The 25129-nt window shown below is 42.9% G+C and overlaps 1 protein-coding gene across 3 annotated transcripts in view; it reads left to right on the plus strand.

Annotated features, from left to right (window-relative positions):
- Positions 1 to 25129, plus strand: part of nhsl3 (NHS like 3) — a 284193-nt gene that overhangs the window by 123962 nt on the left and 135102 nt on the right. Inside the window, exon 1 of one of the 3 annotated variants that reach the window (XM_043719660.2) lies at positions 23538 to 23664. The exons of the other annotated variants lie outside the window; for them this stretch is intronic. Coding sequence (XP_043575595.2) covers positions 23571 to 23664 — 94 coding nt within the window. The 5' untranslated portion in view covers positions 23538 to 23570. Of the gene's footprint in view, positions 1 to 23537; positions 23665 to 25129 lie in introns of those variants that run through there. 3 annotated transcript variants of the gene reach the window in all.

The following is a 25129-nucleotide window of genomic DNA, read 5'->3' on the forward strand; positions in this document are numbered from 1 at the left end:
TGGGTGGAACTGAGAAATAAGAAAGGGATGATCACCTTATTGGGATCGTATTATAGACCCCCTAACAGTCAGAGGGAAATTGAGAAACAAACTTGTAAGGAGATCTCAGCTATCTGTAAGAATAATAGGGTAGTTATGGTAGGGGATTTTACGTTTCGAAACATCGACTGGGACTGCCATAGTGTTAAAGATTTAGATGGAGCGGAATTTCTTAAGTGTGTACAAGAGAATTTTCTGATTCAGTATGTGGATGTACCTACTAGAGAAGGTGCAAAACTTGACCTACTCTTGGGAAATAAGGCAGGGCAGGTGACTGAGGTGTCAGTGGGGGAACATTTTGGGGCCAGCGACCCATAATTCTATTCGTTTTAAAATTAGTGATGGAAAAGGATAGATCAGATCTAAAAGTTGAAGTTCTAAATTGGAGAAAGGCCCAATTTTGATGGTATGAGGCAAGAACTTTCAAAAGCTGATTGGAGGCAGATGTTTGCAGGTAAAGGGACGGCTGGAAAATGGGAAGCCTTCAGAAATGAGGTAACAAGAATCCAGAGAAAGTATATTCCTGTCAGGGTGAAAGGGAAGGCTGGTAGGTATAGGGAATGCTGGATGACTAAAGAAATTGAGGGTTTGGTTAAGAAAAAGAAGGAAGCATATGTCAGGTATAGACAGGATAGATTGAGTGAATCCTTAGAAGCGTATAAAGAAAGTAGGAGTATACTCGAGGGAAATAAGGAGGGCAAAACGGGGACATGAGCTAGCTTTGGCAAATAGAATTAAGGAGAATCCAAAGGGATTTTACAAATATATTAAGGACAAAAGGGTAACTAGAGAGAGAATAGGGCCCCTCAAAGATCAGCTAGGTGACCTTTGTGTGGAGCCACAAAAAATGGGAGAGATGCTAAATGAATATTTTGCTTCAGTATTTACTGTGGAAAAGGATATGGAAGATATAGACTGTAGGGAAATAGATGGTGACACCTTGCAAAATGTCCAGATTACAGAGGAGGAAGTGCTGCATGTCTTGAAGTGTATAAAGGTGGATAAATCCCCAGGACCTGATCAGGTGTACCCGAGAACTCAGTGGGAAGCTAGAGAAGTGTTTGCTGGACCTCTTGCTGAGATATTTGTATCATCGATTGTCACAGATGAGGTGCCGGAAGACTGGAGATTGGCAAACATGGTGTCACTGTTTAAGAAGGGTGGTAAAAACAAGCCAGAGAACTATAGACCAGTGAGCCTGACTTTGGTGGTGGGCAAGTTGTTGAAGGGAATCCTGAGAGACAGGATGTACATGTATTTGGAAAGGCAAGGACTGATTCGGGATTGTCAACATGGCTTTGTGCATGGGAAATCATGTCTCACAAACTTGACTGAGTTTTTTGAAGAAGGAACAAAGAAGATTGATGAGGGCAGAGTGGTAGATGTGATCTATGTGGACTTTAGTAAGCTGTTCAACAAGGTTCCCCATGAGAGATTGATTAGCAAGGTTCGATCTCATGGACTACAGGGAGAACGAGCTATTTGGATACAGAACTGGCTCAAAGGTAGAAGACAGAAGGTGGTGGTGGAGGGTTGTTTTTCAGACTGGAGGCCTGTGACCAGTGGAGTGCCACAAGGATCGGTGATGGGCCCTCTACTTTTTGTCATTTACATAAATGAGTGGAATGCGAGCGTAAGAGGTACAGTTAGTAAGCTTGCAGATGATATCAAAATTGGAGGTGTAGTGGACAACAAAGAGGGTTACCTCAGATTACAACAGGATCTGGACCAGATAGGCCAATGGGCTGAGAAGTGGCAGATGGAGTTTAATTCAGATAAATGCGAGGTGCTGCATTTTGGGAAAGCAAATCTTAGCAGGACTTATACATTTAAAGGTAAGGTCCTCGGGAGTGTTGCTAAACAATGACACCTTGGAGTGCAGGTTCATAGCTCCTTGAAAGTGGAGTCACAGATAGATAGGATCACGAAGAAGGCGTTTGGTATGCTTTCCTTTATTAGTCAGAGTATTGAGTACAAGAGTTGGGAGGTCATGTTGCAGCTGTACGGGACATTGGTTAGGCCACTGTTGGAATATTGCGTGCAATTCTGGTCTCTTTCCTATTGGAAAGATGTTGTGAAACTTGAAAGGGTTCAGAAAAGATTTACAAGGATGTTGCCAGGATTGGAGGATCTGAGCTACAGGGAGAGGCTGAACAGGCTGGGGCTGTTTTCCCTGTAGCATCGGAGGCTGAGGGGTGACCTTATAGAGGCTTACAAAATTATGAGGGGCATGGATAGGATAAAAAGACAAAGTCTTTTCCCTAGGGTCGGGGAGTCCAGAACTAGAGGGCATAGGTTTAGGGTGAGAGGGGAAAGATATAAAAGAGACCTAAGGGGCAACTTTTTCACGCAGAGGGTGGTACTTGTATGGAATGAGCTGCCAGAGGAAGTGGTGGAGGCTGGTACAATGGCAACATTTAAGAGGCATTTGGATGGGTTTCTGAATAGGAAGGGTTTGGAGGGATATGGGCCGGGTGCTGGCAGGAGGGACTAGATTGGGTTGGGATATCTGGTCGGCATGGACGGGTTGGACCGAAGGGTCTGTTTCCATGCTGTACATCTCTATGACTCTAAGTGGAGTTGAGTTTGATTCTTCTGAAAATGACTGTGCTATAAATCAAATGTATGTTGCTTTAAATACATCAGGCCAAATCCAACAAACAGGTTCATCAAGTAATGTGGGTGAGGGAGCTATGGTTTGGCGGAGGGGTGAAGGGGGCTAGGGTTAGGGAAGGTGAGGGTGCTAGTGGGGTGGGGTTGGAGTTGAGCGTGTGGGTGGGGGAAGTGTTGGTGGTGGTGGGATTGGTAGTGAGGGATTGAAGAAGTTTGTGATATTGACTGATATAATAGATGAACTTCAAGTTAGATCAACGTTGTTGAGAGATGCAAATTAATAATTGAGGATTGAGATCAGGAGGAAAACCTTCACACTGTGAATTAACATTTAGCTGAGAACATGAAGAAGAATGATGTACAGGCGAAGAGCCCACAGATATTCAGGAACTTGTTGAATGGTTAGACTGGAGGATTATTGGATTTAGGTTTTGATTGGGAAGACAGACTGAATAGCCTTCCTTGTCTTTTTTTTAACTCTGGTCCTCCACAGGAAATAGCCGTCATTTTGATGCTGGTTTTCTGGGTCCTCTCAAATTCTTGACCATCATTTTCAACTGTTACTGCTGTTGCCATGATCTGCAAGACTTTGTGTCTTTGTGTCCGTGTGTTCTTTATTTTAACCAACACAGGTTTTGGGCACTCACAACCCAACTCCCTGTGACTCCCTTCACATTAATTATTTCAAAGGGAGATCTAGGCACAGTTTTTCTCGTAAAACCCAAAGTAACACAAATCAGCAAACAGTTTATAACTGGAGACAGCAGGTATGTGCTAATCTAAAACTGAACTTTACTGCCAAGCCTGTTTGAACAGGCTTCACTCTGCAGCCAATGGAGCAACTTAAATCAAAGAATAATCTTACTCCTCATGGTCTTCAGTTACTGAAAGGAATCTCACTTGTAACAGAAGTTATATCACTGAATCTGGACACACTCAGGTTTGGCATCAGATCACTGAACTTGGCAACAGTACAGATGTGTCTGATTACCAGGGGAAATTGAGAAAAAGGAAACAAGTTTCATTTGGAATAATAGAGATTCTCCAAGTTAATACTGTAATCTGTTAATATGAGGCCAGTCTTTCTGAACATTCTTTTTCACTGGAACGTTAATTAATTCCTTCAACATTTATTTGTCAGTAAATGAATGATCCTCAGGAGATTAATCCTTTATCAATTAAAAATTCCTCATTGTTTGAATATTTAATATTTCGATGCCTTTACAGGTGTGAGTAATGGTAAACAGTTAAAGTCCCAGCAACACAAACCTTTTCTGCAGAGAATTTGTTCACATGTTTATGTCCAGTCCCAGTATAAATAACCCAGTATAAACGACCCAGTATAAATGGTGTTATTGTGTCATGCTGTAAGTGGTTTGCTTTCAAAAGCTTCTTGGGTTCAGTGATATCAGTTTCTGCTTGGTCTCTGCCAGTGTTGATGAACTTACCCACTATCCATCTATGTTCTGTAACCCACTGAATTTACGAATTGTTAGACCTGATATGTGACAATAACCTGCTAACTGACACCTAGTTTGAGTTCTGTCAATGCCACTCAGCTTCAGAATTTATTACAGCCCAGTCCAAACATGCTCAAAAAAGCTGAATTTTAAGAGATGAGGTGAGAGTCATTGCCCTTGACAATAAGGCCACGTTTGAATGAGGAGAAAGTGAGGACTGCAGATGCAAGGAAAACTTCTTCCTGATGAAGGGCTTATGTTCGAAATATCAACTCTCCTTCTCCTTGGATGATGCCTGACCTGCTGTGCTTTTCCAGCATCACACTCTCGACCCACATTTAAATGAGTGTAGCATCAAGAAGCCCCACAAAAACTGGTATCAGTTGGCAGGGAAAAAAACTGTCTACTGGTTGGAGTCAGGCCTGCAAATTGGAAGATGGTTGTGATTGTAGGAGGTCAGTCATCTCAGCTCCAGGACATCTCTGGGGGAGTTCCTCAGGGTAGTGTCCCAAGCCCAACCATCTTCAGCTGCTTTATCAATGACCTTTGCTCCATTGTAGGATCAGAAATGGGGATATTCACTGATGATTACACATTGTTCAGCACTGAATAGGCTCCCTTGTCATTATTTAACTTCTGACCTCCACAGAAAACAGCCACCATTTTCACGCTGGTTTTTTTTGGGTCATCTCAAACTCTTGACCATCATTTTCAGCCATTACCGCTGTCCCCAGATACTGAAATAGTCTATATGCAAATGCACAAGATCTGGAAATTATCCACGCTTGGAATGACAAGTGGCAAGTCACATTCAGATGAATGGGAGAATCAGGGGGTAATTGGCTGCTTTGGGACTTGACCAGGTGACTTGGAAAGACCTGAGGAAGCTCTCGCTGCCACACTCGGGCACTGTGTCCAAAAGTTAAATGTAAAATATTACACCAGCTCTCACCCTCACACCCCCTCACCCTCACACCCCTTCAATTCCCTCATCCTCACACCCCTCATCCTCACACTTCCTCAATCCCCCTTGACCTTGATACCCCTTCAATGGATGTGTGAGTGATGATGAAGGTGCAAAAACACTTTGAGAGGATTTGGAGAGGCTAAGTGAATGGGTGGATATTTGACAGATGTTGTAAAATGTGGAGAAATGCGAGATTATCCATTTTAGTAAAAAAAGCAGAAATATGAAAGTGATCAAGCAGAGTCAACGTGGTTTCATGAAGAAGACATCATTCCTGACAAATTTATTGGAATTTTTTAAGGTCTAAAAAACAGGACAGATAAAGGGGAAGCTGTGGATGTAATATGTGAATTATCAGAAGGAGTTTGATAAGGTGCCACACTTAGGGCTACTTAATAAGATAAGAAACCATGGTATAGCAGGTAGTATATTACCATGGATAGAGGATTAGTTGACTAATAGAAGAGAGAGAGTTGGGATAAAGGGAACATTTTCAGGATGATAACCTGTAACTTGTGGAGTACCACAGGGATCAGTGACTTGGATTAATGAGTTGGATGGGGAAAGTGAATGTACATTTGCCACAATTTGCATAACACAAAAACAAGTGGGAAGGCAAGTGATGAAGACAACCTAAGGAATCAACCAGTGATAGAGACAGATTCAGTGATAGGGCAAAAACTTGACAGATAGGATATAATGTGGGAAAATATGAGGTTATATACTTTGGCAGGAAGGATAGAGGAGCTAAATATTATTTAAATAAAGAAAGAATATAAAAAGCTGCATAATGGAGAGATTTGCGAATCCTCGTCTGTGAATCACAAAAAGCTAGCATCCCAAGTTCAGCAGTCAATATGGAAGGCAAATACAATGTTGGCTTTTATCTCAAAGGGTACAGAGCATAAACACCTTGATGTTTTACTGAACCTATACAAGGTACTAGTTAGACCACAGCAGGAATGCTGTGAACAGTTTGGGCCCCTTCTCTAAGGAAAGGTGTAATGGCATTGGAGGCAGTCAGTCAGGGTTCACTAGGCTGTTACCGGATATAGAAGGACTGGTTTATGAGGAGAGGTTGAGTGGATTTGGCCTGTATTCATTGGAGTTTAGAAGAATGTGAGGTGACCTCCTTGTAACCTACAAGATTCTTAGGGATTTGATGTGGAGTGGTCACTTCCCCTTGTTGGAGAGTCAGGGACCATCATCTTAGAATAAGGGGTTGCGCATTTAAGACAGAGATAAGGAGAAATATCTTCTCTCTGAGCATAGTGAATTAGTGGAATTCTTTACCATAGAGGATTTTTGAGACTGGGCCATTAAGTATATTCAAGAACATAGAACATAGAAGAATACAGCGCAGTATAGGCCCTTCGGCCCTCGATGTTGCGTCGATCCAAGCCCACCTAACCTACACTAGCCCACTATCCTCCATATGCCTATCTAATGCCCGCTTAAATGCCCACAATGAGGGATAGTCCACCACTGCTACTGGCAGGGCATTCCATGAACTCACGACTCGCTGAGTAAAGAACCTACACCTAACATCTGTCCTATACCTACCCCCCCCTTAATTTAAAGCTATGCCCCCTTGTAATAGCTGACTCCATACGTGGAAAAAGATTCTCACTGTCAACCCTATCTAAACCCCTAATCATCTTGTACACCTCTATCAAGTCACCCCTAAACCTTCTTTTCTCCAATGAAAACAACCCCAAGTGCCTCAGCCTTTCCTCATACGATCTTTCTACCATACCAGGCAACATCCTGGTAAACCTCCTCTGCACCCGTTCCAGTGCCTCCACATCCTTCCTATAGTATGGCGACCAAAACTGCACACAATACTCCAGTGTGGCCGCACCAGAGTCTTATACAACTGCAACGTGACCTCAGTACTCCGGAACTCAATTCCTCTACCAATAAAAGCCAGTATGCCATATGCCTTCTTCACCGCACTATTTACCTGGGTGGCAACTTTCAAAGATCTGTGTACATGGACACCACGATCCCTCTGCTCATCCACACTACCAAGTATCCGACCATTAGCCCAGTACCCCATCTTTTTGTTACTCTTACCAAAGTGAATCACCTCACACTTAGCTACATTGAACTCTATTTGCCACCTTTCTGCCCAGTTCTGCAGCTTATCTATATCCCGCTGTAACCTGCCACATCCTTCCTCACTGTCTACAACTCCTCCGACTTTCGTACCATCCGCAAACTTGCTCACCCAACCTTCTAACCCCTCCTCCAGGTCATTTATAAAAATGACAAACGGCAATGGTCCCAAAACAGATCCTTGCGGAACACCGCTAGTGACGGCACTCCAAGATGAACCTTTGCCATCAACTACTACCCTCTGTCTTCTTCCAGCCAGCCAACTCCTAATCCAAACCTCCAACTCACCCTCAATGCCATACCTCCGTATTGTTTGCAGTAGTCTACCATGGGGAACCTTATCAAACGCCTTACTAAAATCCATATACACCACATCTACCGCTTTCCCCTCATCCACCACCTTAGTCACCTTCTCAAAGAATTCAATAAGGTTTGTGAGGCACGACCTGCCCTTCACAAAACCATGCTGACTATCCTTGATCACATTATTCCTATCCAGATGTTCATAAATCCTATCCCTTACAATTCTCTCTAAGACTTTGCCCACAACAGAAGTGAGACTCACCAGCCTATAGTTACTAGGATTATCCCTACTCCCCTTCTTGAACAAGGGAACCACATTTGCTAGCCTCCAATCTTCTGGCACTACTCCTGTAGACAACGAGGACATAAAAATCAAGGCCAATGGCTCTGCAATCTCCTCCCTTGCTTCCCAGAGAATCCTAGGATAAATGCCATCAGGCCCAGGGGACTTATCTATTTTCACCCTTTCCAGAATTTCCAACACCTCTTCTCTACATACCTCAAAGCCGTCCATTCTACTTAATTGTGACTCAGTATTCACATCGACAACAATGTCCTGTTCCTGAGTGAATACTGACGAAAAGTATTCATTCAGTGTCTCCCCAATCTCTTCAGCCTCCACACGCAACTTCCCACTACTATCCTTGACTGGACCTATTCCTAGCCTAGTCATTCTTTTATTACTGACATACCTATAGAGATAAACAAATTTTTAATCAGTGTGACGATGCTGCTCCTTTAACAAGGTTATGTTGTTCTTGGTTTTTTTTCAGGAGGTTCCAAAATGTTTGGGGTTTACTTGAAGAAGCTTTTAAGTTTAAAAAAATACTTGTACAATGAATGGGGAGCGGCCAGTTCTCCCAGCTCAGCTTTTCTCTGGTTCGGGTTTGGTTTGGTTTTACAGGCAGTCAGTTGGAAGGCTGCTGGACCAAGAAACAGCTACATGGAAGAAGATGTTCCATGCTGAATCTCTCTGCCATCTCTCTCTCTCTCTCGAAAGACCCTGGGTTGGATTTTTCCTGTTTTTGGAAAGCAGTATTTATGGGGATTGTTGAAAGTATTTGGAACAGCATCATTAAGCTGGGATAATCTGTTGGGTTTTCTGGTAGAGGTAGTTATTCTACATTCTGTTCTCTTTTATGTGTGTTTCATTTGGCAATCTTGCAAATAATTTCTATTTTGTTTAAAACTAAGTGGTTGGGTCAGATGCATCACTCCTGGAATATCCACTCACACCTGCTTAAAAGAGCTTGAAAAGTTAGGGTCCGGGCTGCTTTCTTGAAATGTTTTGAGGGGGTCTGGCCTGGTCCATAATATCAGTAAGGGGGGGAATCGAGGGTTACGGGTAAAAGGCAGAAAAGTAGAGTTTGAGATTATCAGATCAACCATGATCTTATTGAATCGTGGATCAGACTTGATGGGCTGAATGGTCAACTTCTACTCCTAAATCTTAGGGCTTTATAGAGATAGGATGGTTGTAAGGGCTGGCAGAGATTACATAGGGAGGGATGTGGGCCTGAAGGGGGTTGCAGAGATAGAGAGGGAGTTGCAGACTGGAGGAGGTTCCAAAGTAAGGGAGAGGCATGGGGTCTGGAGGAGGTTATAGAGATATTGAGGGATGTAGGATCTGGTATAGGATACAGAGATTGGGAGGGTTGTATGAGCTGGAGGAGATTATGGAGAGTAGTGATATATTTGAAAACTAGAATGAGCATTTTAATTGGCAGATATTGCAGGTCAGCAAGCATGGGGTGATAAGAAATTGATGCTTGGTGCAAGTTAGGACACAGGTGGCAGAGATTTCAATGATCTTGAGTTTATAGGAATGTGAGCAGTAATTCAGGAAGTTATTCGAATAAGCAAATGCTGAGGTAACATGAACAAGGGTTTTGAACCAGATGAGCTTTTACAACAAACAATAATTTACACAGTCATAAGTCGACTAGCTCTGACTTTCAGTTTCAGCATTTGCCGTGGTGGGGTTTGAACCCATGTCCTGAGGACAATTAGCCTGGAATCTGTGGATTACCCATGCAATGACGTTACTGCTACATTATCACTTCTGCTAATCAACAAACAACAATGTTTAGTTTTTCTTTGCTTTGTTGATCAGCAATAACTTGTTCGAGGTATGCGTGAATTTGTGTGAGTACCTAGTTTATAACCAACATTCTCTTTTTTGACATATTTGTATGAATAAATCATTTGGATGTGGTTTACTTGATCTTTGCAGGATAAAAGTTTTGTAAAATTCTTGAGATGTTTTTAACCTTGCAGGATCTGAACCATAAACATTTAAAAAATCCATGAAATACAATGCTATTCTTTTAGTTTCAATGTGTTTAAATATAGGTTCATGGAAAACTAGGACTACCTTGTTGTTTGCATGCAGCTGGAGTAGTAAGCACCTGGGTGGAACTCTCAAAGTCTGTAATAGAAGCAAGAATCTTAAATAACATAGTCAAGTTGTAAAGTGAGTTTTGAGAGGATTACTTCAGTATAAAACAAATTCTCCTGAAATGTAGGTTTGTGTTGCATCTTTACAATGCATACCCCTAGTCAGCTGTTGCATGTATAGCTTTCATTTTATGTGGAAACTTTAGTTAAAAATTAGCTCATGTCTTGTAAGGTCTGGTCTGTAAATACTTACTTTTCCTCAGGGCTAGCAACAAGAATGAATGTGGGACAACTTTTTATTAAACATTTCATACATACTTTTACACAACTTTTCTTCTTCTCAGTGTAATACTTGGAGAAATACTCAAAATCAAATTTTATCACCCAGCAGCATAATTTCAAGCTAACCATATAAGGTAAAGAGGGTATCAGTTACATAATTACATTTTTCTCCATTTTATGAACAGCTCAAGTCATCAGTTACAATAATAATTGTTAACAATATCAACAAAGTAACTATAAATTAAGCAACTATGAAAAGGTATAAAGGACTTAATCAGAATCTGAACATTTTTGAGGTGAACATTTTGTATTCTATGTTCTAATTACTCTAATCCTGATTACAGGGTATCTGCACCTGCTCACCTTAAATTTGTTTCAAAGACTTGAGTAATGAAATTATGATTATTAGTGTAGAACGCTGTTCCTATTGAAAAAGTGCAGCTTTGCAGCTCTCTATTCAGGACTGCTCGGTTTGCTCTTTCTGCAATAGTTTAAAAAGCACCACACTTTTACATATGGCATTAGTAATGCTGCTGTAATCAATGTAATTTTCAAATGGATTTTTTGTCAGTCGGCCCAAGCTGATGATGTTAAAAATCACACAATACCAGGTTATTGTCTAACAGGTTTATTTGGAAACATTAGCTTTCGGAGTGCTGCTCCTTCATTAGGTAGCTGTGGGCCATAAGACACAGAATTTATAGCCAAAGATTTATAGCCAAAAATGATATATTGAGCAAACTTGGATCTGTTAAATCACCTTCTCAAGATGACTTAAGGTTTTATAACAAAAGGTGATGTCTCAGCTCAGACAGTGCATTAAAGGTGTGAGATTAGAGTCTGTCTCTATCCCAATCGTGAGTCAGACTGGTTTGATTTCCAAATTGGAATTTACAAAATATTACATTGATTTTTATAGGACTCCTATAGTGTGGAGGCAGGCCCTTTGGCTTAACAAGTCCACATCAACCGTCCAAAGAGTAACCCACCCAAACCCATTTTCCTATCCTATTATCCTATATTTGCCCCTGACTAATGCACCTAACCTACACATCCCTGAACACTATGGCCAATTTACCATGGTCAATTCACCTAACCACATTTTTGAATTGTGGGAGGAAACCGGAGCACCAGGCGAAAACCCATGCAGACACAGGGGGACGATGTACAAACTCCACACAGTCGCCTGAGGTTGGAATTAAACCAGTTTCCCTAGCGCTGTGAGGCAGCAGTGCTAACCATTGAATCACCGTGCTGCCATTGACTGCTTGCACGTTGTGCATTTTTGAACAAAATAGGTGTGCCTGCAAATATAATACTGCAAACACAAATTCACCACATAGACTTATATGTGTGTGTGCATGCATGACAGAGAGATAGTGTGTGTGTGTGTGTGCATATGCGTATGTGTGTGTGAGAGCACGTGAGAGAGTGTGTTTGCTTGTGTGAAAGCTTGGTAAAGTGTGTGCGTGGGTGTGATGGAGTGTAAGCTTGTGGGAGGATGTGTGTGTGGTTGTAAGTATGGGGAGCTGTATATATGTGCGTTTTGAGAAAGGGCCTGCATGAGTGTGTGAGTGTATAAGAGTGTGTATGTATGTGTGCTTGTGTGTGTATGAGAGATTGTACAGTGTAGTGGGGTCACCTGCAGTGTGACATGAACCCAAGGTGTCTTGGTTGAGACTATCCCCATGGGTACCGAACTTGGCTATCAGCCTCTGCTCGACCACTTTGTGTTGTTGCCTGTCCTGAAGTCCGCCTTGGAGGATGGTCACCCGAAGATCTGAGCCAAAATGTCACTGGCTGCTGAAGTGCTCCCCAGCTGAGGGGGAATACCCCTGTCTGGTGATTGTTGCACAGTGTCCATTCATCCATTGTCATAGCACCTGCTTGGTTTCGCCAATATCTGAGCAGAGATGTCCCCTTTTGATATAAAACCTTAACTTATCTCAAGAAGGTGTCTTAAAAGAAGTTCTGGGATTTATATTTTAATGAACTGGAACCTACAACCTACTCTAAAAGATGAAAAACTTAAGAACAATCCAAGTTTGCTCAATATATCATTTCAGTTGCATGATACGGTCATCTTTTGCTATAAATTCTGTGTCTTATGATCTTATGCTCCACAACCTCCTGATGGGTGGCACAGTGGCTCAGTGGTTAGCACTGCTGCCTCACAGCGCCAGGGACCTGGGTTTGATTCCTGCTTTGGGCGACTGTCTGTGTGGAGTTTGCACATTCTCCATGTATCTGTGTGGGTTTCCTCCCACAATCTAAAGATGTGCAGGTCAGGTGAATTGGCTATGCTAAATTGCCCATAGTGATAGGTGCATTAGTCAGGGGTAAGTGTAGAGGAATGGCTCTGGGTGGGTTACTCTTCGGAGGGTTGGTGTGGACTTGCGGATGCTGCCTGACTGGCTGTGCTTTACAACCACCACTCTAAAGTAGACTTTGATTTCCAGCATCTGCAGTCCTCACTTTTGCCTTGTTGGGCCAAAGGGCCTGTTTCCATACTATAGAGAATCTAATCATGAAGAAGGAGCGCTCCGAAAGCTAGTGCTTCCAAATGAGCCTGTTGGACTATAACCTAGTGTTGTGTGATTTTTAACTTTGTCCCCCCAGTGCAACACCAGCATTTCCACATCAAGCCAGTGATGGTACAGAGCCTCAAACAGGAGTTAATTAAAGCACAGAATGTATTAGTCAGCCAGCCAAACTTAAATAACATGTTTTGATTTTCCTCAAGACAGTCTACTTCATCAAGGTTTCAGCTTATGTTATTGATTAGATATTTATATTGTACAAACTCTCCTTGCTTTATATTTTGTAGTGTGGCTAGTCAATGTATCTATGTGAATTAAACAATTGTTCTGAAAATGAATCAAACTAAGTGTTTTCACCTCCTTGCTGTTGTTACTAAAAATGTCCCATATAGTTATACCCAAATGCATAACTGATTCTAGGTCCTGGCTACTCCGTTTGTCTAACAAGCACTAAACTGTTTGCAAAAACAATTACTTAGTTTAAGATTCAATACCCTACGTTTTCCACCGGTTGATGCCCAAGAGTTTGGGATCGATCCTTCATGTTAATTTTCATAGGTCACTTAGATGTTCTGATATCAGCATTTCCCTCTCACACATCCCACAATTCCTTCTTGCCTGTTCCACATTTTCTCTCCAGTGGATTTTTCAGGCCCAAGTTTAGTTGACTTTTTCTGATACACAAGTCAATAAATTACCTGAATCATTCAACCAGGCAAACCACATATATGTAAACTTATTAATAATCAGTATGTCAATTCCATAATAAATATTTTTCATCAAGTACAAAAAAATGAAGGTTATTTGGGGGTAAGCAGCTTCCTAGTCAAATAAGATTGGGAACTAAAATGGTCTGAAGTAAATGATGCCTGGGAGCAAGTTCAAACTTTTCGCAATGCTTTGGGATTTTCTCTGATTTGCTTTGAAGTTCTCTTGTAAAAATGTTTTACATGAGGGTCTTGAGCAGCTTGCAGAAAGAGGCTGTTGTGATAGTTGCAGGATTTTGATGTTTCAGTAAGAACAGAGAAGATGGTAAAAGAGGGGGAGGTGTGGCATTGTTGGTCAAGGACAGCATTACAGTTGCAGAAAGGATGTTTGGGGGCTCGTCAACTGAGATAGTATGGGCTGAAGTTGGAAACGGAAAGGAGAGGTCACCCTGTTGGGAGTTTTCTATAGGCTCCGAACAGTTCCAGAGATGTAGAGGAAAGGATAGCAAAGATGATTCTCGATAGGAGCGAGAGAGACAGGACAGTTGTCATGGGGGACTTCAACTTTTTAAATATTGACTGGGAACACTAGATGGGTCAGTTTTTGTCCAGTGTGTACAGGAGGGCTTCCTGACGCAGTATGTAGACAGGCCAACAAGGGGCGAAGCCACATTAGATTTGGTATTGGGTAATGAGCCCGGCCAGGTGTTAGACTTGGAAGTAGGTGAGTACTTTGGTGATAGCGATCACAATTCTGTTATGTTTACTATAGTGATAGAAAGGGATAGGTGTATACCACTGGGCAAGAGTTACAGCTGGGGGAAAGGCAATTACGATGCAATTAGGCAAGATTTAGGAAGCATAGGATGGAGAAGGAAACTGCAGGGGATAGGCACATTAGAAATGTGGAGCTAATTCAAGGAAAAGCTACTGTGTGTCCTAGATAAGTATGTACCTGTCAGGCAGGGAGGAAGCTGTAGAGCGCAGGAGCCGTGGTTTACGAAGGCTTATGTCAGGATGAGATGTGAAGGCTCAGTTAGGGCCCTTAGGGTTATAAGGTAGCCAGGAAAGACCTAAAGAGAGAGCTCAGAAGAGCCAGGAGGAGACATGAAAAGTTGTTGGTGGATAGGATCAGGGTAAACCCTAAGGCTTTCTATAGGTATTTAAGGAATTAAAGAATGACAAGAGTAAGATTAGGGCCAATCAAGGATAGTAGTGGGAAGTTGTGTGTGGAGTCAGAGAAGATAGGGGAAGCACTAAATGAATACTTTTCAACAGTATTCACTCTAGAAAACGACAATGTTGTCGAGGAGATTACTGAAATCCAGGCTACTAGACTGGGTGTGATTGAGGTTCACAGGGAAGAGGTATTAGAAATCCTGCAGAGTGTGAAAATAGATAAGTCCCCTGGGCCGAATGGGATTTATCCTAGGATCCTCTGGGAAGCCAGGGAGAAGATTGCCGAGCCTTTGGCATTGATCTTTAAATCGTCATTTCTACAGGAATAGTGCCAGAAGACTGGAGGATAGCAAATATGGTTCCCCTGTTCAAGAAGGGGAGTAGAGACACCTGAGGTAGTTATAGACCAGTGAGCCTTACTTCAGTTGTTGGTAAAGTGTTGGAAAAGGTTATACGTGATAGGATTTATAATCATCTAGAAAAGAATAATTTGATTAGGGATAGTCAGCATGGTTTTGTGAAGGGTAGGTCGTGCCTCACAAACCTTATTGAGTTCTTTGAGAAGATGACCAAACAAGTAGATTAGAGTAAACCGGTTGATGTGGTGTATATGGATTTCAGCAAGGCGTTCGATAAGGTTCCCCACAGTAGGCTATTGTACAAAATGCGAGGGAATGGGATTGTGGGAGGTATAGCAGTTTGGATCAGTAATTGGCTTGCTGAAAGAAGACAGAGGGTGGTGGTTTATCTGAAATGTTCATCCTGGAGTCTAGTTACCAGTGGTGTACCGCAAGGGTCGGTGTTGGGTCCACTGCTGTTCGTCATTTTTATAAACGACCTGGATGAGGGTGTGGAAGGGTGGGTTAGTAAATTTGCAGACGACACTAAGGTCGGTGGAGTTGTGGATACTGACGAAGGATGTTGTAGGTTACAGAGAGACATAGATAAGCTGCAGAGCTGGGCTGAGAGGTGGCAAATGGAGATTAATGCGGACAAGTGTGAGGTGATTCACTTTGGTCGGAGTAACCAGAATGCAAAGTGCTGGGCTAATGGTAAGATTCTTGGTAGTGTAGATGAGCAGAGAGATCTCGGTGCCCAGGTACACAGATCCTTGAAAGTTGCCACCCAGGTTGATAGGATTGTTAAGAAGGCACACAGTGTTTTAGCTTTTATTAATAGAGGGATCGAGTTCCGGAACCATGAGGTTATGCTGCAGCTGTACAAAGCTCTGGTGCAGCCGCACTTGGAGTATTGTGTACAGTTCTAGGCACCGCATTATAAGAAGGATGTGGAAGCTTTGGAAAGGGTGCAGAGGAGATTTACTCGGATGTTGCCTGGTATGGAGGGAAGGTCTTATGAGGAAAGGCTGAAGGACTTGAGGCTGTTTTTGTTAGAGAGAAGATGGTTGAGAGGTGACTTAATAGAGACATATAAAATAATCAGAGAGTTAGATAGGATGGACAGGGAGACCCTTTTTCCAAGTATGGTGATGGCGAGCATGAGGGGGCATAGCTTTAATTTGAGGGGTGATAGATATAGGACAGATGTTAGAGGTAGTTTTTTTCTCAGAGAGTAGTAAGGGTATGGAATGTTTTGCCTGCAATGGTAGTAGATTCGCCAACTTTAAGTACATTTAAGTCATCATTGGACAAGCATATGGACGTACATGGAATAGGGTAGGTTAGATGGGCTTCAGATTGGTATGACAGGTCAGCGCAACATCAAGGGTCGAAGGGCCTGTACTGTGCTGTAATGTTCTATGTTCTATAGTTACAGTTCCTGCTTCGATGGAGAAGCAATAGGTGCCTCCCTAGTGGGTAAGGAGGAGTAAAGTGAAGAGAAAGAATAAGGGCAATGGAAATAATACATTTAGGTCTGACAGGCAGCCAAAATGCACAGGTGAATGGACAAAATGCTTCAACACAACTGGGCCTTTCCATTACTCAAGAGAGCAGGAAAACACAGATAATTGAGTTTAAAAAGTAACTGGCACAATAACCAACTGTTTTGAAATTTTTTGAAATTATTACAATTGTTACAATATTTGGGACACTTCTAATCTGATTACAGGAGATTTATTTAGGCTTAATTAGTACGGCTAATGCTGTGAAGAATAAAGATACATAGGAATCAAACTGGGTAATTGTATCTTCACACCTATTAGGATATCATGGATGTGTTTTTGTTTGTTCCTGTTGCTTAGTGCAGAAACAGAAACAAACAATCTCGAGGAAGCAAGTGAGAGTGAGGAGCGTCTGCAGAAATATAAAATGAAAACTCACTCGAGCAAACCCTGTAATTTTATTCAGTAAGCAATCCAATAATAACCTTCTGTTTATCATATGCTTTTGCATATTTCTGGGTTTGTATTGCAAGTCAATACCACTTGCAGGTTGCTTTTGAACCCATTAATTGCATTAATTTTCCTTTCAAGATTGAACCAGACTTTACACTAAGCTGAATTACAAACTTCTGACTATCTGAACCATCTGATTGTGTTAGCCTTAAACTTCCTAAAATAATGAACAATCTTCCTCAACAAGGTCAGTACCAGATTAAAGTGACACATATTCGGGAACCAACCATCTACGTCTTGGAAATCCTGGAAGATGGGTGGTCATGTTGCGGCTGTATAGGACATTGGTTAGGCCACTTTTGGAATATTGTGTGCAATTCTGGTCTCCCTCCTATTGGAAGGATGTTGTGAAACTTGAAAGGGTTCAGAAAAGATTCACAAGGATGTTGCCAGGATTGGAGGGTTTGAGCTACAGGGAGAGGCTGAATAGGCTGGGGCTGTTTTCCCTGAAGCTTCGGAGGCTGAGGGGTGACCTTATAGAGGTTTATAAAATCATGAGGAGCATGGATAGGATAAATAGACAAGGTATTTTCCCTGGAGTGGGGGAGTCCAGAATTAGAGGCCACAGGGAGTTTTGAGAATATTTGTTGCTCAAGTTGAGGTTCTGGTATAAGTTTGTTCACTGAGCTGGAAGGTTCATTTTCAGACGTTTCATCACCATACTAGGTAACATCATCAGTGAGCCTCCGGTGAAGCACTGGTGTTAGTGACCCACTTTCTATTTATGTGTTTATGTTTCTTTGGGTTGGTGATCATTTCCTGTGGTGATACAATTTCCTGTTCTTTTCACAGAGGGTGGTAAATGGGGTTCAGGTTAATGTGTTTATTGATAAAGTTCCGGTTGGAATGCCATGCTTCTAGGAATTCTTGTGTGTGTCTCTATTTGGCTTGTCTGATGATGGATGTGTTGTCCCAGTTGAAGTGGTGTCCTTCCTCATCTGTATGTAAAGATACTAGTGAGAGTGGGTTGTGTCTTTTTATGGCTAGTTAATGTTCAACACATTGACATGGAGTTATTTGAAGAGGTGTCAAGTAGATTAGACCAGGGAAACCCAGTGGATGTGGTCTATCTAGACTTCCAAAAGGCCTTTGATAAGGTGCCACACGGGAGGTTGCTGAGTAAGGTGAGGGCCCATGGCGTTCGAGGTGAGCTACTGGTATGGATTGAGGATTGGCTGTCTGACAGAAGGCAGAGAGTTGGGATAAAAGGTTCTTTTTCGGAATGGCAGTCGGTGACAAGTGGTGTCCCACAGGGTTCAGTGTTGGGGCCGCAGCTGTTCACGTTATATATTAATGATCTGGATGAAGGGACTGGGGGCATTCTAGCGAAGTTTGCCGATGATACAAAGTTAGGTGGACAGGCAGATGGTACTGACGAAGTGGGGAGGCTGCAGAAGGATCTAGACAGTTTGGGAGAGTGGTCCAGAAAATGGCTGATGGAATTCAATGCGAGCAAATGCGAGGTCTTGCACTTTGGAAAAAACAATAAAAGCATAGACTACTTTCTAAACGGTGAGAAAATTCATAAAGCCAAAGTACAAAGGGATCTGGGAGTGCTAGTCGAGGATTCTGTAAAGGTAAACATGCAGGTTGAGTCTGTGATTAAGAAAGCGAATGCAATGTTGTCATTTATCTCAAGAGGGTTGGAATATAAAAGCACCGTTGTGCTACTGAGACTTTATAAAGCTCTGGTTAGGCCCCATTTGGAGTACTGTGTCCAGTTTTGGTCCCCACACCTCAGGAAGGACATACTGGCACTGGAGCATGTCCAGCGGAGGTTCACACGGATGATCCCTGGAATGATAGGTCTAACATACGAGGAACGGCTGAGGATCCTGGGATTGTATTCATTGGAGTTGAGAAGATAAAGGGGAGATCTAATAGAAACTTACAAGATAATACATGGCTTGGAAAGGGTGGACGCTAGGAAATTGTTTCCGTTAGGCGAGGAGACTAGGACCCGTGGACACAACCTTAGAATTAGAGGGGGTAAATTCAGAACAGAAATGCGGAGACATTTCTTCAGCCGGAGAGTGGTGGGCCTGTGGAATTCATTGCCGCGGAGTGCAGTGGAAGCCGGGACGCTAAATGTCTTCAAGGCAGAGATTGATAAATTCTTGATGTCACAAGGAATTAAGGGGTCCGGGGAGAATGCGGCTAAGTTGAGTTGAAATGCCCATCAGCCATGATTGAATGGCGGAGTGGACTCAATGGGCCGAATGGCCTTACTTTCACTCCTATGTCTTATGGACCACTCTCTGCAAAAAGAACAGGAAATTGCATCACCACAAGAAGTGACATCACCAACCCAAGGAAACCTAAACACATAAAGAGAAAGTGGGTCATTCACACTACTGCTTCACTGGAGGCTCACTGATGATGTTATCTAGTATGGTGACAAAACACCGAAAAACAAACCTTCCAGCTTAGTGAGCAAATTACATCCAGAGGTCATAGGTTTAGGGTGAGAGGGAAAACTTTCAAAAAGGACCGAAGGGGAGCCTTTTCATGCAAAGGGTGGTGTATGTATGGAATGAGTTGCCAGGGGAAGTGGTAGAGGCTGGTACAAATACAACATTTAAAAAGGTAACTGGATGAGTATAAGAATAGGAGGCCATATTGGATTTGGTACTCGGTAATGAACCGGGACAAGTGATGGGCTTGTTAGTGAGTGAACATTTTGGTGATGGTGACCACAATTCTGTGACTTTCACCTTGGTTATGGAGAGAGATAGGTGCGTGCAACAGGGTAGGTTTTACAATTGGGGGAAGGGTAATTATGATGCTGTAAGACAGGATCTGAGGAGCATAAGTTGGGAGCATAGGCTGTCAGGGAAGGATGTCGTGGAACTGTGGAACTTTGTCAAGGAACAGATACGACGTGTCCTTGATATGTATGTACCTGTCAGGCAGGAAAGAAATGGTCGTGTGAGGGAACCTTGGTTGACGAGGGAGGTAGAATGTCTTGTAAAGAGGAAGAAGGAGGCTTACGTAAGGTTGAGGAAACAGGGTTCAGACAGAGCAGTGGAGGGATACAGGATAGCCAGAAGGGACCTGAAGAAAGGGATTAGGAGAGCTAAGAGAGGGCATGAAAAATCTTTGGCGGATTGGATCAAGGATAACCCAAAGGCATTTTATGCGTATGTAAGAAACATGAGAATGACGAGAACGAGGGTAGGTCCGATCAAGGACAGTAGTGGGAGACTGTGTATTGAGTCGGAAGAGATAGGAGAGGTCTTGAATGAGTACTTTTCTTCAGTATTTACGAACGAGGGGGACCGTATTGTTGAAGAGGAGAGTGTGAAACTGACTGGTAAACTAGAGGAGATACTTGTTAGGAAGGAAGATGTGTTGGACATTTTGAACAACTTGAGGATAGACAAGTCCCCCGGGCCTGACGGGATATATCCTAGGATTATGTGGGAAGTAAGAGAGGAAATTGCAGTACCGTTGGCAATGATCTTTTCGTCTTCACTGTCAACGGGGGTGGTACCAGGGGACTGGAAAGTGGCGAATGTTGTGCCCTGTTCAAAAAAGGGAATAGGGATAACCCCGGGAATACAGGCCAGTTAGTCTTACTTCGGTGGTAGGCAAAGTAATGGAAAGGGTACTGAGGGATAGGATTTATGAGTATCTGGAAAGACACTGCTTGATTAGGGACAGCCAGCATGGATTTGTGAAGGGTAGGTCTTGCCTTACAAGTCTTATTGAATTCTTTGAGGAGGTGACCAAGCATGTGGATGAGGGTAGAGCAGTGGATGTAGTGTACATGGATTTTAGTAAGGCATTTGATAAGGTTCCCCATGTTAGGCTTATGCAGAAAATCAGGAGGCATGGGATAGAGGGAAATTTGGCCAATTGGATAGAAAACTGGCTAACCGGTTGAAGTCAGAGAGTGGTGGTAGATGGCAAATATTCAGCCTGGAACCCAGTTACAAGTGGAGTTCTGCAGGGAACAGTTCTGGGTCCTCTGCTGTTTGATAGAGGTTTATAAGATGATCAGAGGAATAGATAGAGTAGACAGTCAGAGACTTTTCCCCCGGGTACAACAGAGTGTTACAAGGGGACATAAATTTAAGGTGAAGGGTGGAAGGTATAGGGGAGATGTCAGGGGTGGGTTCTTTACCCAGAGAGTGGTGGGGGCATGGAATGCGCTGACTGTGGGAGTGGTAGAGTCAGAATCTTTGGTGACCTTTAAGCGGCAATTGGATAGGTACATGGATGGGTGCTTAAGCTAGGACAAATGTTCGGCACAAAATGGGCCGAAGGGCCTGTTCTGTGCTGTATTGTTCTATGTTCTAATAGGAAGGGTTTGGAGGGGTATGGACCAAGTGCTGGCAAATGAGACTAGATTAGCTTAGGTTATCTGGTTGGCATGGATGAGTTGAATGGAAGGGTCTGTTTCCATGCTGTATATCTCTATGACTGTATGGCCCGAGGTTTCATAATTCATTGTGAAATATATGTTTCCAAAGCAAACACACTTGCAGAGTATTATTAATCACAGCAATACCCATACTTAGAGTTAAAATTAATATTTAAAATGTTATATTTGTTGCTCCAGAGTTCTCTTGTACTGATGCCATTTAGCTGAGGTAAAACTCCAACTGGCCCTTCTTCTGATTTGAGTGTGAAAAGCTATTTGGCCACATAGGACATCACTACACATACAGCATATGTGACCTGATTTGTAAATGGAACTTGCCTGCAGTTATCACTAGGAATCAGTCAGGAGCAGGAGCATTGGCTGATCTTCCTTTAGCTGCTTGCCCTGTGGGTGGATTTGACCACCCTGCCCCAGTGAGAATGGGGCATGTGATAAGGCCAGAGTGAAGCAAGACCGAGGCTTTGGGAGATTAGGGCCTCATTTAACTTCTAACCTGATGATCTCACTGCTACTGCTGTGTGACATTTGGGAAGCTCCAGGGAAGTCCATCCAGTGTCAAAGCCCTACAGAGGATGCTGGAGGGACACAGCAGAATAGCCAGTAGAGGGCAAACACTTTGGAAGACCAGCAGGAAACGCTCAGATCTCAATGCTTGACTCTCCCTCTTCTTGGAGATAGTGAGGACTGCAGATGCTGAAGAGTCAGAGACGATAAAGTGTGGTGCTGGAAAAGGCACAGCAGGTCAGACAGCATCTGAGGAGCAAGAGAGTCGACATTTCAGGCATAACCCTTTATCCCTATCCTAGCTATACATCACTCTCATCCCTCTTCTCTTCCCCATCTCTCTTTCCTCCATAGTGGTGATGTTTTTGGTGGTAACATAATACAGTAATGCAGAGACCCTACATTTGATGTATCAGGACAGAGTCTAAATATGTACATATCTATCAGGAGAGAGTCTATATAGAGAGGCAGTGTAGGTACATTTATCAGAAAAGGTTTGACAGAATGGGTCCCCCCTTCACTTGACCAAGATCTTTAAAATGATGAAAGGTTTTGTTGAGTGGACATAAGGAGATTGTGGGAGACCATTTCAAGGATGTCAGTGTAGGATTGTCACCAAAAATCCCACCGGGGATTCTGAACAAGCTCCTTTACCTAGAGAGTGGGAGAATGTGCAACTCAGTGCCTCAGGTAGTAGTTGGACTGAGGAGTGTTGATGTATTTCAGGGAAAGTTAGAAAAACATGGGAGGGAGAAGAGGTGGAAGGTTACTATGGTGAAAGATGGGAGGAGGGCTGAGTGAAGGATAAACTACAGAAAAGACTGGTTAGGTTGAAGGGTCTGTTTCTATGCTGTAGGCATGCTGCCTTATTAATAAAATGATCAAACTGTTGGATTAGCATAAAAGCCCATCTGATTCACCAATGAATGAACAAAATAAGTCCCTTGCCTCCCCTGCCCCTTCATCTCATTTCCTGCCTCAAACATCTATTTAGTGTCTTCCACCTTCTCCATCCTGACACTCAGCCTTGGACCATTCCTCTTCCCCCACCACCCAGCCCTTACCTCCCATACCTGTGGCTCAATTGGGAATTGAGACAGTTCCCATTGGATTTGAGTGGGGCTTCGCTGACCTCAATCAGACTCTTTCCTGGAACATTAACACTCGCAGCTAGACCTGCTCACTGTCTCAGGTTTTCTGGTTTATATTGTTGGTTTCCTGTGTTTGTCGGATTTTGATTCAGTATTTTTCATTTGATTTCACTCTCTGTTTAAATCTCCTTTTTCACCCCAGCTGACAATAAAAACATGGTTTTAAAAATCTGAGCGAACTGGAGATTATTAGAATGGGACAGATAAGAATGTGACTGAGAAAAGGTAAAAGAGGAGAGAATTTTAAAACTGAGATGTGATTGAGAAACTGAAACAGGAAAGAAACTGACCAAAGGAAGATGTAGGGAGATAAGATAAGGCATAAACTGGGTCTGAAAAATGTGGGGCAGTGAAACAAATAAAAATGGGATGAGCGAAGAGGAGGCAGACTGTTGGGAGAGATTCTGGGGAAAGCCTTCCCTCCCTGTTTCCTATTGGCTGGTCTCAGTGATTGATGGAGACTGAGTGTGCTGGAGCTTGTCTCAGCTTCTGGCTAGTTGCCAGGTGTCACCCATTCTGCAGCAATGAAGGAGAGTGTGGGCAGCTTCAGGTACAAACACACGCAGCATGGGGAATGTCCATCACACCAAGAAGGTACAGGGTGCAAAGAGCAGACCCTTGTGGCACTTTGCTCTTAGGCGGCCTAACAAAAAGAAAATAGGTAAGTCCCTGATTGTGTTCAAGTAAACATTGGGACTTTTACTCCGTGTGTCTTTTACTGCGGGAGCTGCTAGTCTGTGTAAAATATCCCGTGTTCCCGCAGTTTCAATGTATTTATTGTTGCTGCTCTGCTACGAAGCAGTTCTCTTTGAAACTCTGGATTGGGGTCGGAGTTGGGGGAGAATTAATGACAAGGACAGCAAGCTACAGTCTGTTTGATTGGGACAGTGTCCTTTTTTGTGACCATTACGTGTAACAGAACCTGCTTCCGTTTTAGCTCGAAAATGTTAAATTATTTTAAGTGGCAAAACAGGTTTTAGTTTGGTTTTGAAGTGCGCTGTAACTAAGGTTACTCCCTTTCCTGATCCCCCATGGCGGTCCTGGGGCGGGGGGTGGATGGGGAAGCAGTTTGTTGGTTTTCTCTCTAGTTGCCGGCGTTTGTAAATTAGTGATCTCACGATTTGTCTGCTCTCACTATTCAACAGTTCTGCAGATCAGAGACCAATCTTTAAGAGAAAGATGTTAGTGTGTTTAACAAGATGTTTGACTGTCCCCTGGGTGTCTGGAACTCGGCTGTATGCTGCAAGGTTGGAATGAAAGGTAGCTTTGTTTGTAGGAGAAGAAACTGGGTCTGGGAGAACCTGCCTGCACTTGTACAGGTGAAAGGCAAAATACTCCCGAGATCAGAATTAACTAATAATGAATTTCAATGACTGGTAATTTGCACATATCTTTAATATTAACATTTTTCTGTATTGACCATTTATTCTCATGAGGGAATTGTGTGGAAACATGTTTGTTGTCAATATTTTCTATTTGCAATGTACATTGTTTTAAGGTTCTTTAGTATGCCTGTGTGCTGTTTATGTTGAACCTTCCCAATGTGCTAATATTGACTGAATATAGTCCTGAATTACCCATTGCGTGTGAAATAAGAGCAGGAGTAGGCCATTCTGCCCCTCAAGCCTGCTGTGCCATTCAATAAAATCATGGCAGATGGTCTCAACTGCCTGCTCCTCCTGTGCTTTGATTCTGAGAGAGTAAATGTTTGATCCTTTTGATCCTAAATGAATTTGATGTATTCACAATCCTCCAGGCTGGAGAAATCCAGCGATTCACAGCTGAGTGAAAAAATCTCTCCTCATCTCAGATGTGGAAAAGACTGAGGATTAGATTAGATTACATTACAGTGTGGAAACAGGCCCTTCGGCCCAACAAGTCCACACCGACCCGCCGAAGCACAACCCACCTATACCCCTACCCCTACATTTACATTTACCCCTTACCTAACACTACAGGCAATTTAGCATGGCCAATTCACCTGACCTGCACATCTTTGGACTGTGGGAGGAAACCGGAGCACCCGGAGGAAACCCATGCAGACACGGGGAGAACGTGCAAACTCCACACAGTCAGTCGCCTGAGGTGGGAATTGAACCCGGGTCTCTGGCGCTGTGAGGCAACAG

The sequence above is a fragment of the Chiloscyllium plagiosum genome, unplaced genomic scaffold (assembly GCF_037043375.1).
Source record: "Chiloscyllium plagiosum isolate Xiang-an unplaced genomic scaffold, Cpla_swu_hap1 HiC_scaffold_30, whole genome shotgun sequence".
NCBI classification, from domain to species: Eukaryota; Metazoa; Chordata; class Chondrichthyes; order Orectolobiformes; family Hemiscylliidae; genus Chiloscyllium; species Chiloscyllium plagiosum.